The sequence below is a fragment of the Zootoca vivipara genome, chromosome 8 (assembly GCF_963506605.1).
Source record: "Zootoca vivipara chromosome 8, rZooViv1.1, whole genome shotgun sequence".
In the NCBI taxonomy this organism is placed as follows: domain Eukaryota; kingdom Metazoa; phylum Chordata; class Lepidosauria; order Squamata; family Lacertidae; genus Zootoca; species Zootoca vivipara.
Genome location: NC_083283.1, coordinates 25,681,904 through 25,698,815, shown reverse-complemented (window position 1 = coordinate 25,698,815; position 16,912 = coordinate 25,681,904). Strand labels below are relative to the sequence as shown.

At 42.0% G+C, this 16,912-nt stretch overlaps 1 protein-coding gene across 6 annotated transcripts in view; it reads right to left on the bottom strand.

Annotated features, from left to right (window-relative positions):
- RUNX1T1 (RUNX1 partner transcriptional co-repressor 1) overlaps nucleotides 1-16,912 on the bottom strand; it is a 157,375-nt gene that overhangs the window by 2,573 nt on the left and 137,890 nt on the right. For all 6 annotated transcript variants that reach the window (XM_035126463.2, XM_035126461.2, XM_035126462.2 and 3 more), the window contains one exon: nucleotides 1-3,303. This exon is cut by the window's left edge and continues 2,573 nt beyond it. In XM_035126463.2, coding sequence (XP_034982354.2) covers nucleotides 3,028-3,303 — 276 coding nt within the window. In that variant the 3' untranslated portion in view covers nucleotides 1-3,027. The remainder of the gene's footprint in view (nucleotides 3,304-16,912) is intronic.

The window sequence follows — 16,912 nt, the reverse complement described above, 5'->3', positions numbered from 1 at the left end:
AAAGTGAGGTCGAATGGGTTTGGGAGCACCATGGTAAAATAGTACCCGTCTGAAAAGTTGGTTATGTGCTTTTGATTCCCATGTAAAGCAGGAGAGCTGAGCTTGCAAGCATCCATCTTCTGCTATGCGAGAGCCAGGCTACGTAGCAGGGTCACAATAGAGCTATTTCCCCGAGGGCCCTTTGAATTGTGCACTGCCTCCCACCCTGCAGGGGAGGTGAAATGCAGTGGCAGAAAGCTCCACTTTGGATTGTACAGGCAGTTTGGCCCATACTGGTCTGAAAACTCTTGTTTATAGAGGGTAAGCAGTGCTAAGAGTAGCATTTGTCTTCTGCCCTTCCTCCAAGAATCTCAGAGCAAGATCCAAGTCACAGAAATGGTTAGGGTTGGTTAAGCACCTAAACGTAACTAGGCGCAGTATGAAAATTATAATCCATACAACCGTCATGGGAGGTAGGTTAGACTTAGAAGACGGAGGCTTTGTCCACAGCCAGCGAATGGGCCTCACTGCCAAGTTGGGAGAGCCAATCGTGGATTTCTCCATGCCAAAGCCAAACAAGCCAATTTTAGCCAAATTGCACAGAACATTGCCTTGTCTTTGAGAGTGCTTCCGATAAGGAGAATAGGAATAAAATTTAGAAACACACCGCATAACAAAGTTCACTGCGGGGCCTTTAAATCCATCTGTATTTTTGTATTTTAATATTTTGTTGGAAGCCGCCCAGAGTGGCTGGGGGAACCCGGCCAGATGGGCAGGGTATAAATAATTTATTATTATTATTATTAATAATAATAATATCTGCCTTGTTACGCTGACTTGGTGGGAAAAGCACACAGCCACCTCTTGCGCTGCTTAAAAGTGACAAGTCATTTCTGGCCTGGACCCTGGACAATGAAGGGTTAAATGAGTGCCCTAGGAGGACATGTTTAACCTGCTGATCATTTGGAAAGTAGTAATGGTGCTTTCAGAATTCAGATTTTGGTCCATCAGAACAGTCTTTGGCTGACTTCCCTTTTTTATTTTGTTATTTTTGTAATAATACTGTAATATAACCTGGCATTCAGCAGTGTTAAAGCTGTCAATCTACACCTCAGCATTTGGAGCTCTTATCATCATCATCATCATCATCATTATTATTTCTCTTTTGTAAAATCAGAAATATCTAACGACCTTACAGTGATATGCATGCACTGCTTTTTTTCTTTTCTTCAAAAGTATGATAGCCTGTTTTATTTTTTATACTTTTTTTTATAAAAAAAACACATCCCTATTAGTGAATTTTGGAAAAAAAAAGAGGGGAGAAAAAGTGGGGAAAGGGGGAGAAAGAAAAATAAAAAAAGAACCCACCACTATTCTATCCTACAGATAAACTCGGTGAAATGGCTCTAGCATCTTTAAAAAGAGATTGCCCCCCAAAAAGCATGCCTAGGGAGTCATTGTGACAGTGCAAAATACATTTATGTACATCCCTCTTACAAAAACACCAATATGTTAGCATTCCGGGAAGCATGCTACGTTTTTTCCCCTATAACAGAGTGAAATAGCAGCTCCGAAAGATAGCTTCTTCTTTTTTTTCTCCTTTTCTTTTCTTTAAGACAAACGGGGGGAAAAGAGGGGGGGGATTTTCTTCTCTCTTTTGAACTACTAGAGAAATATCACTACTACATACAGATATAAAAGCAGCATAGAAAGTTACAGGTTTCTTACCTACTAGTAATAAAGAAGACTAAATGTGAGCATGGTTAACTACAATGCATTTTCACATTTGTCCAACACATTTACAAGAGAAAACACCATTGGGAAACCTCACAGGACAGAAGTGTTATAACACCAAGAGAACTACTAGATTCCTCCCCCCCCATTTTTAATATATCTTTTTTTTTCTTTATTAAAAAACCCAGACAGGATGGGATGGAAAGAATTTTGGAAGGGTTCTGGAGCTGGAGTCACTGTTATTTACCATCGTTGTTGATACAAAAAAATGAATGAGGTTGAATAGACCCGATTGTCGTACTCTGTGGAACCTTGTAAAAAAGTGAAGGGATTTTTTTAAACTTTATATTCTTTTGGGTGGGGGGGTGGGTGGGGGGTAGAGGCAGCTGGTTGATGTAGTAGCTGCCAAAATGCTAATTAACTGCAGGCTGTGTCCTTATTTCTGTACTAAACAGGAAAACAAGAAACAAAAACAGAAATGAAAAAAAAAACCCAAAACAAAACAAAGAACGGAAAGGAAGAGGAGCCGTTTTGTACAATGGCAATTTTTCCCCCTTTGCTGCTGTTTTTTTTTTTAAGTCCTACATCCCACTGCAAATCATCTTCCATTTTTCATTCTGTTGACCTGGATATTATTATATTTCATTCAGAAACAAGAAAAAAATGAACATTTTTTCCTTCCAATCTGCTGCACATCTGCGCGTTTTGATGCGGGCCTTCAGAGTTCAGTCAGTAACCCACGGACACTATACATCTTCTTCTTAATATGTCTGCTGCTGTTTTATCCAATGCTCATGCCCTTGAGGGTTTTCCCTCTCTCTTTCTTTATTTCTCTCTCTCTCTATCTCTCTCTCTATCTATCTCTCTCTCTCTCTCTCGCATTTTTTATTTATTAAATCCCATTATTGTTATAAAGAACATTGTGACTTTATATTATTAGCATTTTTGCTTTCAACAGCAATTAGCAATCTCTTGGTTTGCTGTTTGGTAAAGCGTCTGTTAATGAGGTCATCTAGTTTAAAATCCCAGCTACTGGAAAATAACAGGGAGGAGGTCAAATCTATCATTTTGAATGTGTTAAAATTATCTGCTCTTCTCAGTTTCCTAAAGGAAAGGTATCTTTGTTTTCCAGAAGAAGTCATTATGACCCGTTACTGGCCTTCTGTTTTTGTTTTTTGTTTTACTTCTACCTCAAGATACAGTTTAAAGTTCTTTTGCAGTATTGAAACGTGACAGTTCAGTAAAAACCTTTGAGCATCTGAGGATGAGGAATTTTGTGTTTGTGTTTGTTTTTAGTAGTTCTGCGGTTCAGTCTTAGCGAGGAGTCGCTTCTATGGTGGACGGAGTCCCAGGGGTGTTTGACCGAGGCGTGGCTGCTGGTGGAGTGTCAATCGGGCTCCCGGCTCCACTGTTGGGCGTTGCGGAGGAGCTGACTGCTGGTGTCTCTCCTTGCTGCTGCGCTTGAAGTGTCTGTCCACAGATGTGGTGATGCTTCTCCCAGTCCTTATGCTGGCAAAATGAGCCACAGTATCGTGCCGTGTTGCAACCGCTGCAGGTTTCACTAGCTTTACGGCCACAGTTCCAGCAACTCTGCAGAAGAGACAGAGGGAGAAAGAGAGAATGGAGCAAGGCATGTCAGTCATTTGGCTGGAATGTCAACATGAGTATTTATGGTAGTATTAGCACAATATACTTGCTAACAGCTGGGTTGGACCTGCTGTCCTGTGAACGGAAAGGCTCCTTCCATTCACAGAAGTGATTTGGATCTAGTAGAGAAGCGCTGCCGGAGGAAGGGGAGCGAATCCTGCCGATTTCCCCTTTCTTCTGCAGGCCCTGGTGCTTTTCCTGAGGTCCACCAACCCTTCAGAGCAGACTTTCTGGAGGGCACAGAGGAATGCAAGGGAAAGGGGGATCACCAAAGATAGCTTTCTGCCTGTAGGAGTGTCTTCAGAAAGATACTTCTGCTCTGGGCACCTCTGCATCCAACCCTTAATCTTGGCCTAGCTAAAAGAATTGGAGATATAAATTGTAATACCAAGTGGAAAGGAGTCAACTGCTTTTTCACCCCATTTACAGCTCTGGGGAGTTTCCAAAAGGCAGGGAGCTGTCAGGGTAGACGGAGAAAGAGCTGCCCATGGGACATCTAAAGAGGGACCATAGATCATTATCTACAATGCACCTTATGCTATAAGTACACAGGCTTTTGTTGTTGTTTTTGAGTGGGGGGGGGGGAGAAGCACCCACGGGAACATGGGAAGCAGCATTACACTGATGCAGAGAATTGGCCCATCTAGATCAGCACTGAGTCCATTGGCTCTTCTGGGCTTCAGGGGGGAGTCCTTCCCAGCCTTGCGTGGAAATGCCGAGGATTGGATATGACACCTTTTGCATGCACACCGAGTCATGGCCAGGGGTAGGCAAACCTAAGGCCTGGGGGCTGGATGAGGCCCAATCGCCTTCTCAATCCAGCCCACGGATGGTCCAGGAATCAGTGTGTTTTTACATGAGTAGAATGTGTTCTTTTATTTAAAATGCATCTCTGGGTTATTTGTGGGACATAGGAATTCGTTCACCCCCCCCAAAATATAGCCTGCCCCCCCAAGGTCTGAGGGACAGTGGACCGGCCCATGGCTGAAAAAGGTTGCTGACCCCTGGTCATGGCCATTCCAAGTCACACAGGGTTCAGTTTTCTAGGCCACCTTTAGATTCACACAAATGGTAAGCATAATCACTTTCTCTGTGCCAGGCGTTAAATTGTGGATTGCGGGTTCCACTATTTAACTCCTGGCACATAGAAAGTTATTAAGTTTACCATGCACAGAGGTACACCTTTCTTTACTGTACACCTTTCACCATATGCTGACAATGCACTTCTTCATCCTGGTCTTCGACAGGTAAGGTAACATGTTTTGTGGGGCTGGCTAACTCCTTTTTTTGGGGCTGAATTTCTATAGTTCTGTTCCATTTGGAATGGATTTACACGCCCTATGTTTTTATTTGTTTTTATAATTGCACATTTTATTGCGGGGACCTTATGGCGAAGGGCAGGTGAGATATTTTTAAAAATAGGTAGGAAAGACCATTAAAAGTAAAAATAGTAGAAACTAGAAATGCTGGACATCTTAAATGTAAAAGTATAGTTGTGTACACACTATACATTTAAAACACATTCCTCCAGGTAGTTGAATTTTATTTCCAACCCCAGTGATGGGGCATCCTCCTCCATTGAATCTGAACTGATGCAGGGCAGCCTGGGTAGCACACAAAGATCTGCCTGGCTGCCCAAACCCTCAGTATCTGCTACCTGAGGCAGCCACTTCCTTCTGCCTACTGGTGGGGTCGGTCCTAGAAAGGCTTAGATGAAAGAAACCCCATGCATCCGGTAGCTTAACCTTTCTAAAACAAAAGCGGTAACGTATTCAATCGAACAGGAATGTTTACAGACTCTCCAGAGTTTATAAAAGGCCTCTTTAAAGCTGTGCGCCACAGCAGACACATCAAGACTCAGTTTGCAGGTGAACGCAGCACTCTTCTGTATCACTAAACTGCCCATGAAGCTCCTTCAGAGACAGGTTGGGCAGCTGCCTCACAATTTTGGGACTTTGTTCTCCTGAAGCCATGGCAGCAGCTAGCGCTTTAAGTTGACATGCAATTAAAAAGAAACTACGATTTCTCCCCTTCCTGAGCAAATCCACCATAAATATTACAGCAACCTTGCAACCGTGCTTACACACTTTGCTGTTATAAAAGTTGCAGCCTCAGGCCCAACACAAAGACCATGTTGGTTATTTGTGGCCTACAGTATAAGGGAAGGTTGGCTTTTGCTAACTATAAGCCACCCTAGGCCACTGATTTACAACCAGTGGTTCAGGACCTGCTACTGGCTCATGGCTTGAGCCACAATAGCAACACTAACACTATATAAATATATGGGTGTTTTTTTTTAAGGGTTCCCCATTTGCACAAATGACTAAAAAGTTGGTCCCTGGCCAGAAAAGGATTACTGTCCTAGGGTTAAGGAAACTGCATTAGACTTCCCTGGCATGGAATCAATACAGTGGTACCTTGGTTTATGAACACAATTGGTTCAGGAAGTCTGTTCATAAACTGAAGCGTTCATAAACTGAAGCGTTCATAAACTGAAGCGAACCTTCCCATTGAAAGTAATGGAAAGTGGATTAATCTGTTCCAGACGGGTCTGCAGAGTACTCAACCTGAAGCGTACTTAACCCGAAGCATGGGTGTAATTGGTTCTGGAAGTCTGTTCATAAACTGAAGTGTTCATAAACTGAAGCGAACTTTCCCATTGAAAGTAATGGAAAGTGAATTAATCCGTTCCAGATGGGTCCGCGACATTCGTAAACTGAAAATTCGTAAACCGAGGTGTTCGTAAACCGAGGTTCCGCTGTATGCTAATAGGTTTCCACCACAGTGCTGGTCAAGCGAGCCCAGTTGCACTGCTGAAACCTCATTTCTTTCTATTAAAAAGAAGGGCTGTGTTTAAAAATGCTAAGAAGTTCATTCCCTGCTTGCGTTTAATTCCAAACAACAAATTCCTTGTTAAGAATACCGCCAGCTGACGGCGTCCTCCAATTCTGCTCCCTTTCGCTCCCTGCCAAGTGGGAAGCCACCAGAAAGGATGCCTGCTGCTCACTTTCCTCCAGCTTTGCAATGCCAGCTGGATGGCTGGAGCAGAGCCAGCCGATAAGTGAGATTCCTAAACTACAACAGAAATCCCAATTACCAGGAAAGAACAAAGACCTAAATCCAAAACACTGTTTTAAGGAAATTAAACATTTAATCGGAGTCAAGTGGCTTCTTTAGAAAACAGTCCCCGTGTTAGATTTACTCTCTCTTTTTGGCACAGGAATGTTTTGGCAGATGCAAGAATAGTTAAGTGTCCAATACTCATTGCTCTCTCCCTCTCCCTCTCTCCTCACTAGATTGAAATCAGATGCATGCAGCTTTCCTAACTCAACTCATACCGATTAAGCCTGCAGACTAAACCAGGTAATTACAAATGCATGAACTGGGATTCCCCCCCCTCTCTTCTACTTGCAAAAATTGTTCCCATCTTTTAAAAACTCTTTTTAAAAGGTGGAATTACCAACACAGAGAAACAGATGTTTTTTAGTGGTTAAAATTGCTGGGAATACAGACTCCTTGTCTATCATCAGCTGGCTTTGATTCACTGTCCGTGGTTTCAGGTTTGTTCTGCTTACACTTTATCTACAGGGAGTGCAGAGGGCTCGTTGTAGTTTTAATATTTTATTTTCAAACAAAAGATAATCGCAATGGAAAGAAGTTTCCAAAATTATAAATGTGGCAAAGGTGGGAGATTTCTAATAGAACACTATTAAGGTCATGATAAAATGCTTGGGCTGCAAACCAGCAAGCCATACTACAAGTGCACAACCCCCATTCATTTCAATGGAGCCACAGAGGAAACCTTATCTACACCTCACTGAAAGGAACAGAAAGTGCTTGTTATTAGTTAATTCTGTGCCTGGAGAAAGGTCCCACTTCTGCACCTTCTCCCTGGAAACCAGCTCCTGGGTGAGCTAAGAATATATTAGATGCTGAGGTTTCATGCTTTTGAATTTCCAAGCTCTTGTAGCTCAGATATACTCGCCATGGCTCTCCGGAGTCTTCACATCCTCTGCTGCCCAGCCTTGGAGATGTCATGTCACAGACTGAACTTTGGACTTTCTGCCTTACCACTGAGCTACGGTCTCTGTCTCTAGGTGGCAATTGCCAATTTGCAAATGGAATGTCGGGGGGCTTACCGTAGTTCTCATGTGGACAGAAGTCCAAACAGCCATAATTTTATAAACTTCTATCATGTCTCTTACTCACCTTTTCTCTAAATCAAAAAGTCTTCGATGCTGCAACCTTTCTCCATAGGGGTGTTGCCCTAAATTGTTTTGGTTGCCCTTTTCTGAACCTTTTCCAAATCTGCAATATCCTTTTTTGTGGTGAGGTGACCAGAACTGTACACAAATGCTGCTGCACCGTAGATTTCCATAAAGGTATTATAATATCAGCAGTTTTATTTTCAGTTCCTTTCCTAATGATCCCTAGCATGGAATGTGCCTTTTTCACAGCTGCCGCACACTGGGTTGATGTCTTCATGCAGCTGCTATGACCCCAAGGTCTTGCTGCTGGTCTGTCATCACCAGTTTAGACCCCATGAGTGTATATGTGAAATGAAGATTTATTTTGCTCCAGCAGGCAGAACTTTACACTTGTTAACATTGAATTGCATTTGCCATCTTACTTCGTCCCTCGCCCCACAATTTACTCAGTTTGGAGAGGTCCTTTTTGAGTTCTTCACACATTCTCTTTTTGTTTTTAACAACCTTGAACTATTTGGGATATCATCAGCAAACCAGGACACCTTACTGCTCAATCCTATCTCTAGATTGTTTATGAGCAAGTTAAAAAGCACAAGTTCCAATACCGATCCTTATGGGACTGCACTTTATGCATCTTTCCTTCCAGAGAACTTGTCCATTTATTCCTACTCTTTGCTACCTGCAAATTAACCAATTCCCGATCTACAGTGGGACCTCTCCATCTTATTCCTTGACAACTAAGCTTACTCGGGAGTCTTTGGTGAGGTACTTTGTCGAAAGCTTTTTGCAACTCCAAGTTTGCTATGTCATCCAGATCATCTCTATCCATATTCTTGTTGACATGCTCAAAGAACTCGAATAGGTTTGTGAGACAGGACTTGCCCTTGCAGAGGTTAGTGTAGAGCCACCATTCATGGCCATATTCTCCATGAATTAGTTTGCAATTTGGTACAGGCTGTGCTGTTATTGGTGTATGTCAGGCATAAACTAGTGCTGCTTACATAAATGAATCCCTTGGTGCTCAAACTTTAAATGACAGCAATTGTAATGGCCTAGCCACTTTGATGAGACCTTCTCTCTCTCAAAGTAATCCATTGCCTCATTGTAGATGTCAAGTAGATAAATGATGGTGACAGCTAATTGCCATTGAGTCCAGTGAACTAAGCCAATGAAACAGGCTGCCATTCTCATCTGAAACATGAATGGACGAATGAGATGCACAACAGGAGAACTTATCTGGGTTACCTGGCCAGTCCCTGTTGCAAAACAATATGCTGGCCTAGGCATGTTGATATGGCCTGATCTACCATATCAGCCCTATGGAACGCCCTCCCACCAGATGTCAAAGAGAAAGACTTTTAGAAGACATCTGAAGGCAGCCCTGTTTAGGGAAGCTTTTAATGTTTGACAGACCATTGTATTTTAATATTTTGCTGGAAGCCACCCAGAGTAGCTGGGGAAACCCAGCCAGATGGGTGGGGTATAAATAATATATTATTATTATTATTATTATTATTATTATTATTATTATTATCCTGTTCTTATATGTCAAATCAACAGGGACAAGGTTTGGAAGGTTTGCCACACAGATACACTAGATGCTGCAGAAAGTTAAGTGGTTATCATCTAACACAGGTTTAAAAATGTTTAAGGCTACTGAAATTGAGAAATGCAGAATGGATCTCCTTAACCTGGAAAGGGCAAGGCATGAAATCCAAGGATTTGCTCATGTTGACCTTTTTGGATACATGGTTCAAAGCTAGTCTGGCAGTGCTGTGCCTTCTATAGAATCACCAAGGAGATAGTAAAAAAAATGCCTCAATATGTAGGACTTTCTTAGATCACACACACTTCTGCGTTTTTGTTTCATTCCATCGCAACTGAGCACTTCTAACCAATCAGTGTGTAAACTGCCTTTTACACCAATCAGAATCTGGATTAAGCAAGCTTGAATACCACTTCTGCGTTTTTGTTTCATTCCATCGCAACTGAGCACTTCTAACCAATCAGTGTGTAAACTGCCCTTTACACCAATCAGAATCTGGATTAAGCAAGCTTGAATACCACCTGAGGTCTTGGCTTCATCTTCTATAATGATTACAAATTCACATATTAAAGGGTGTTTATATAGCTAAAGTATTTTCCCTGCTTTTGAAAATCCATTTTTAAGAGAATTCTCACAATTATGGTCCAAGTCCATAAGCTTATTGTTCTAGCCAAAGGCTAGCCAAACTTCTATTGGGCAATAGTATTAATAAAATAATACAGAACATACATCCATAATACAAAAATCCATAGCATAAAAAACCACTTTGCCAAGTTCCTGAGCATTAAAACACAGTTTCCCTTGTGCATCTCTGACAGCTCCAATTCTGTTATTATTTTGCCTTTTTAAAATCCGATGATGCAAGAGAGAGAAGTTATCAACAAACTGAAATCCAGCTTGATTTCAGATTAAACCTGAAATCACCTGAATGACAGCAACAATTTATAGTGAATTTACTGAACACATTTTTCTTCTTGGTTTTTTTTTGCAGCCAGTGCATAGAGGGACATAATTATATATTAATTTGTTTACGTTTTTCCTGATTGTTTTGACAGTATTGTCTATCAGAAGTCTATCAAAATCACAATTCCCACTAAAAATGTGGGAAGCCCCAGAATCTCTCAACTCTTCATCCACTTTCAATACGTGAACACAAATATAGTTCAAGTGTGTTCTGTGATAAATTAATATGTTAAGTCACTTTGCAAATGCCTATAAACACATGAATTTACCAATACAAACTACAGCAATGCTCCACAATGTTCTTTCATTTAGGTGTCACACTTTTGGCTGTGATCTTCAAAGTCTGCTAATGGGGGGGGGGATGCTAGATGTGGTGTTTTCAAAACGTACAGCCGAGCAAAATTGCAAAGCAGATATACCCAACATAATATTGTTGGATCAGCTGCACTTGTGTTTTTATCTGAACAGATGTCAGAAGAAAAGAAAAGCATCTGCTCCAACTAGCAAAAACTCTACAACCCACATGGGGAGTGAAGGGTACGGTATGTGTAAGATTCTCCAGTGTCGTTGTACGTTGGTACAGGAAAACAGATGTTTTAACTTTTCTAATAACCTTGGCAGTAGGTTCACTAAGCCATTCGTCCTCACCATTTAAATTCATTTGCACAACTCATAAAGCCAAGCCAAGCACAGCAAGTCACTAAAGGAGAGCATGTTCACACATGGTTTGGCCCCTAGCCAAATAGTCTTCTGATGAGTGCATCATTTTTTTTGCCTAGCTTCCTTTTCTATAGCTATAAAGAAGTGGTGAAGAAGTTATCTGTTGACGGGTTGTTCTACTTCTAAAACATCCTTTCTTCCAATGAAATTAAGTAACCAATTAGGCACAACTAGACCAATTCTTTCATTTATGTTGGAACTTTTCCTGTTTCTATTTTTTAAGCTGTGGAGAAAGGTTAATTTTATGCTTTGTGCAGTAGCAAAGATAAGTTCAGGTGCGCGTTAACGCAACTTCCATTCACATGAAATTATGAAAGTGGTCTGGTAGTCTGGCCTTGGAAAGAAATAGGTCAAATTCAGGAGCTCTCTTAATTAAATAAGTGACTTAATCAATTACTTCGTCATTGGATCCATAGAAGAAGCAATTAATTAAACGATGGTTTGAATGAACTGCATAAGGAGTATTGCAAACCATTCTGTTTGGAGAGTTTGCCTGAACCATCTTTCCCCCCATTCAAACATAATAAAAAACAATGGTTTAATCAGAAGAGGACATCCTTGATTAAGCCATGCATGCCAGTAGAGGGGGGAGCACTTGAGTGGCTCATTCTGGATCCTGCTTTGAATGTATTCATAAGCCTTAGTCAGACGTTTGGGGCGAACAAGTGTGGGCTTAAAGTTTGGAGTCTGTAGATCAGGGGTCAGCAAACTTTTTCAGTAGGCGGCCGGTCCACTGTCCCTCAGACCTTATGAACAAATTCCTATGCCCCACAAATAACCCAGAGATGCATTTTAAATAAAATGACACGTTCTACTCATGTAAAAACACACTGATTCCCAGACAGTCTGTGGGCCGGATTTAGAAGGCAATTGGGCCAGATCCAGCCCCCAGGCCTTAGTTTGCCTACCCATGCTGTAGAGGCATGTGTGCAAGTCCTGCCCACTAACATCCCTGTGCAAGTCGGCTCCAGTCCAAACCATTTCATGGTCCAAAGGTCTAAGCATCAAAGCCCACGTTGTTTACCCCAACATGCTCTAAAGTCCTCTTCAGCCCCTAGTGCAAAAGTGGCAGTTTCTGAAGTGAGAGTATATGAGGATGCTGAGGTGGAACTTGAGTGTTTGCCCTCTCCCACTCCAAGCCCACCCAAAATCTCCACAAATGTCTGACGAGGGCTATGAACGATAAAAGAAAAAAGTTTGTAAAGTCTGTTACTAGCCCCTTAGGAGGTTAGTAAATAGGGATTTACTGAGCAACTGTATTCATTAATTAGACTGACTGGGCAGGAAAGAATGCTCTTAAAACACCTCAAGCCAATGGAACCCATGACCTGGTAGTGGAGAATTTATGCTACACACTTGCACTACTTGGCTCCACTAACTTGGACTGGGGGGACATGGGGACATGACAAAGAGGGAACAGGAGTTAGCTGGTATCCTGTGTTCACTAGGGCTCAGTTCCACCGCCAACAATAGCACAAGCGAATACAGAAGACTTCTCTGAAGTCAATGGAAAGCCCCAGAAAATTCCCACACGCCCATAATGGATTTAGGATTCTGACTACCTCTGCAGTCCATCACGCTGCACAACCCGCAGTCTATAAGAGCCAGCAAGAGGACGCAGGTGTCAAAGAGCAAGATGCAAGGCATCATCCCTCTGTAGGTTGGCATTACTAAAGTGTAGAACCCACAATCTGAAAACATGGACTCATAAGAGTTGTAGCCACTGTTAATCCTACTCAGAGTAGACCCACCAATATTAATGAATCGGCTAATGTAGGTTCATTAATTTCAAGGAGTCTACTCCGAGTAAACGCTAAAACCTTATGAAAATAGAAAGTGGCAGTCCTGCTGGGAGACTGTTGCTATGGCTCTGCCCCACCGGGCAGATCGCTCCTTCATTCCAGCCATGAAAAAGTCAGATATTTCTCCTCCCACAGACAGGTCAGTAAGATGCATTGTCACAGTTCAATCTAGGCACATTCCACCTAGGCAAATACATCTGAAGAGGACATGGAGCAGGGTTAGTGAGAGATGTGACCTGGAAATAAGTTATGCAGCTTGGAGAGGGTGTGTGGAGAAGTGAGAGCCCCAAGGGTCAGAGAGAGAAACACCTCCCCCACCCCCATATACATTTCTAAATACATTTTGATACCATTTTTGGAGCTTAGAACTGCATTGGAACATTCAGAAATTGAGGAAGTCAGTGGATAAGAGAAGGTGGCATCCAAGATAGGAGATCCACTAGCCCAAGGGTTTCTGCTTGCTCAACAGAACTTCCCCTCCCTCTGTCATTGCACACCCTCCCCAAATTCCCTCCAGAACATGAAGGGATGCATGGGAAAAGGAGAGGGAGGGGAAGTTTCATTGTGCAGTCAAAGTCTTTGGATTAGCAGATTGATTTCTCTGGATACTGCCCTAAGTTTCAATACGCACATTCACCTGGGTCAGTTCATATTGCAATTCAAAAAGTTCAAAAGCCTCAGGCATCCCTCCAGGTACCAAACTCACTCCTCCTGGTAGATATTCAGCTTTCTGATTTAACTTTTCATAACAAAAAAAAGAGTCATTGATGTAAATCTGTACAGAGAGGACTGTATTTTTATGATCATAGCAGACTGCATTCGCAAAGACACTGCCTTGGCATATCTGAGCTACAAAATGCTGTTATATTTTAATTTATGTCATATTTAATTCTTCAGTGGAACAGTTAAGTACTAAAAAATATATGCATATACTTCTTCTCCTAGACTCTCTTCCTGAGAAAACTTTCAGATGTTGAAAATCAATTCCTTTTGTCTCCTCCTTATTCATCTGCTACACATTAAGCTGAAACTCTGGGCACCCAGCGATTCCACAATAGCCTTTCATCTCTGGAGATGCCTGGAACCAATTAAAATCTTACTCTCCCTTAAATAATGGATACGTATTGCAGCATGCCGCTGATTTATCTGCCTGTGATTTTTGCCAGTTCTTTCATGATTGGGCAAGTAGCTAATTTGCATCTTTTAACCCAAGTCACTCTGACGCTACCAGCTCACTGAATACATTAAGGAAACCATTTCAAACAATTAAGAGCATGTGAATCCTTCACAATAAGACACATATGTAAAATGTGTCAGCACTACAGACCTCTCCTTAGAAATCTCTAAGTTAGAATTGAATAAATTAATTAAAAGCCATGCTCTCTGAAAGACCTTGTTACATGTAAACGGCTGGCGGGGGGTGGGGGTAGGAGGAATGAAATCTCCCATCAGTTCAACTGAAAGGAATTATACATAGCATCTGTTTATTGGGGCGGGTTTAATCAAGACTTCCCTTTCTACGTGGGTTTTTAACGTTTCTTTATTCTCTGAAAAACACAAGAATTCATTTTGTCCCAAACACTTCAGAACTGGCTTTCTCTCACTCCTGAGTTCCTGTTAATATAGGGTACCACATGTCCTTATCCCATAAAAATTCAAAGCTTTCGTTGACATGCTGTAGTCTGAACTGAGGTTAAGCATCTTTATATCTAATTTACTCTTTGGTTCTATTTTTCATCTTCCATATTCAACGCCCCTAGCCCTTCCCTTTACACGTAATCCCTGTGGCTGAAATAATAAATTCTAATTGAGGAAATATTCTCACAACTCTGCTAACATGTTCCCTTCCCTGCTCCCCATGGACAACCCAGCCCTATGCTGACCAATATATACACAATACAGACTCCACCTTCCTTTGGGGGGAAAAAAACCCAAACAATGCCGGTTTTAGCCACTAAATAACACATAAGGGTTTGTTTTTCTGCCGAAAGCTATTTTCATCAGTTTAAAGCTATTTGAAACATCCCAACTGGAGTGCTCATACTGTTTTTCAGAAAATGCACAATTTAATTTGAAGCGTAAAGCAGAGAGAAACTGTCAGCCTAAGACTATGCTCCTAACTCATATTTGCTTTTAAGAGAGAGTTCATAAAATAAATTTGAGGTGGGACTTTTGTGGTTGCTTATTTAAGAAATATGCCACCCTTCCCAAATATGGTGAAATCAACCTGCACCACCCGTGTCATGTACTCTAAACTACTGTTGCATTTCCTAGGGCTATATTTCAGTCCACTGGCGTATGCATGTGAGTTTATATTTATTATTGAGGGGAAAGTGATTTGGCCTTGTAACCTCCACCTCCATTTCTTTAACCTCAGTTATACTTGTTTCCAAACATATATGCTAAGGATCAAAATACATGAGTGATAAACCTTTAACCAATGCAATTTTTCTTGAAAAAGAGGTGCCAGAGTTCAACTTCTCTCCCTTGTTCTTTTTGAAAGGCAATAGTGCCCAACTAAGATGTTCCAGAGCTGAGTTCCTGCTCTGGCTGGGGGGGGGGGGAAGGCCTGCCTTTAATCATTCAATCTTGAGTTGTTTTCCCCCCCAGAACAACCCCCCCACTGAGCTCAATGGGGGCCTATGCTCCAGTAAGTGTGCTTAGTTAGGGATGCAGACTTAAATTAGCACATTTGCACTTAAGCCTGTGTATCCATAGGCCACACACACATGTAGGGTTCAAAATTTAATCTCTGGCATTGTGCAAATGAAAAAAAGTGGGGTGGTAAGTCGGGGTGGGGGTGGGGAGAGGACTTGTACCTGAGACTTTGGAAAGCCACTGCCAGCCAGAGCAGTGGACATGATGGCCCCATCAGCTGACGCAATACAAGGCAGCTTCATATGCTCATGTACACTTAAGATACTGAAGGCTGTGTACACTCGATTCATAAAGCTGAAGCCCCATTCAAATTAGTGCTAAGCCATATCTTGCCCACTATTTCTAAATAAACTTCACCTCATGCAAAAGATGGTGTTTTCCCACTACCGCTGCCTCTTTCTCAGGAGTCTTGAGAAATTCTTTAATATTTTTGTTTTGGGGCGGAGTTTGCACTTACATCTAACTTACACGGTGACTGAGGGGTGTGTGTGTGTTAATGAGTGTCCGCTCCCATTGTACAGTTATCTCTTGGTGGTCTGCAGCCTTCTCAGCCCCTGCTTCCTCAAAACCCATTGGCTGAGCTTTGTTTTAAGTGTGAGCACCTGGGAAGGCTGCAGAGCCCACAACATCAGGGAGATGATTTGTAGAATGAAAGAAAGAAAACTCATAAGCACCTTCTGGCCACCTCAAAGTAAGACTTACACAATGAAAGCCACACCCATGTGAATTTCACAGGGAAACCGCCCCCCCCCCATGTTCTTTGATACTCTCCAAATACAATTTCCACCTCATTAACTGATGGTGAATAGTCGAAGGAAAAAATGAAGATATTTTTGGATACAGCACCAATAAATTGGTGCTCCATTGTTTCATCCAGGGAATGGGAGCAACAAGGACTTAGGAGGGACTAGAGATCACCAGATCCAAATTCATGCTTGGAAGTAGCATTATTCACCAAGGCCTTTCCCCACAGAACCCCCACACACAATTTAAACCACTGTGTGCCACAAGCAGAAAGTAGGTGGGCTGCAAAAAATAACTGTAAAGAAAACACTTTCAATGCTTTCAATATGCGGGAGCAGCCAGGTCACTTTTAATGGAGCTGCGTTCAAATCCTGGACACATTTATTTGGAAGAGATCCCTGTTATCTTTCCAATGGAACTGCTCCTTTCCAAGTGAAAACCCACTCTTTAGCAATCGATCAGAACAAATGGCAATCTAGGGGAAACACAAATTGCCATTTGGTCTGACTGGGCGCTAAAGAGCAGTTTTCCTCAGAAGAAAGCAATGGGACAATAGGAAGTGTGGCTAAGCCCTTACTTCCAAGTAAATGTATTTGGGATGGTAGTCTTAGCCAATGTATGTTCAAGTCACTGGTAGACCACAGACCACCTCCAGTTACAAAAAGGATTTGAGGCAGCAGAGCTGGAACCGACCTCACCTTGGGTACTGGAAATCTGCTCCCAGTCAAACTAGATAAGGACCATTCGCCTAACTCAATTTTTGTCAACTCCTCCTTTTTCTTATTGCTTTCCTCTGCTTAAGACAACGTTCTTGCTTTTTCTTTACAATCAACAGCTTGCCTAGTGCAAAGACACATGAAAATAAACACGAGGGGAAGAAAACACACTTTGAAAGGGGAACTCAAACACGG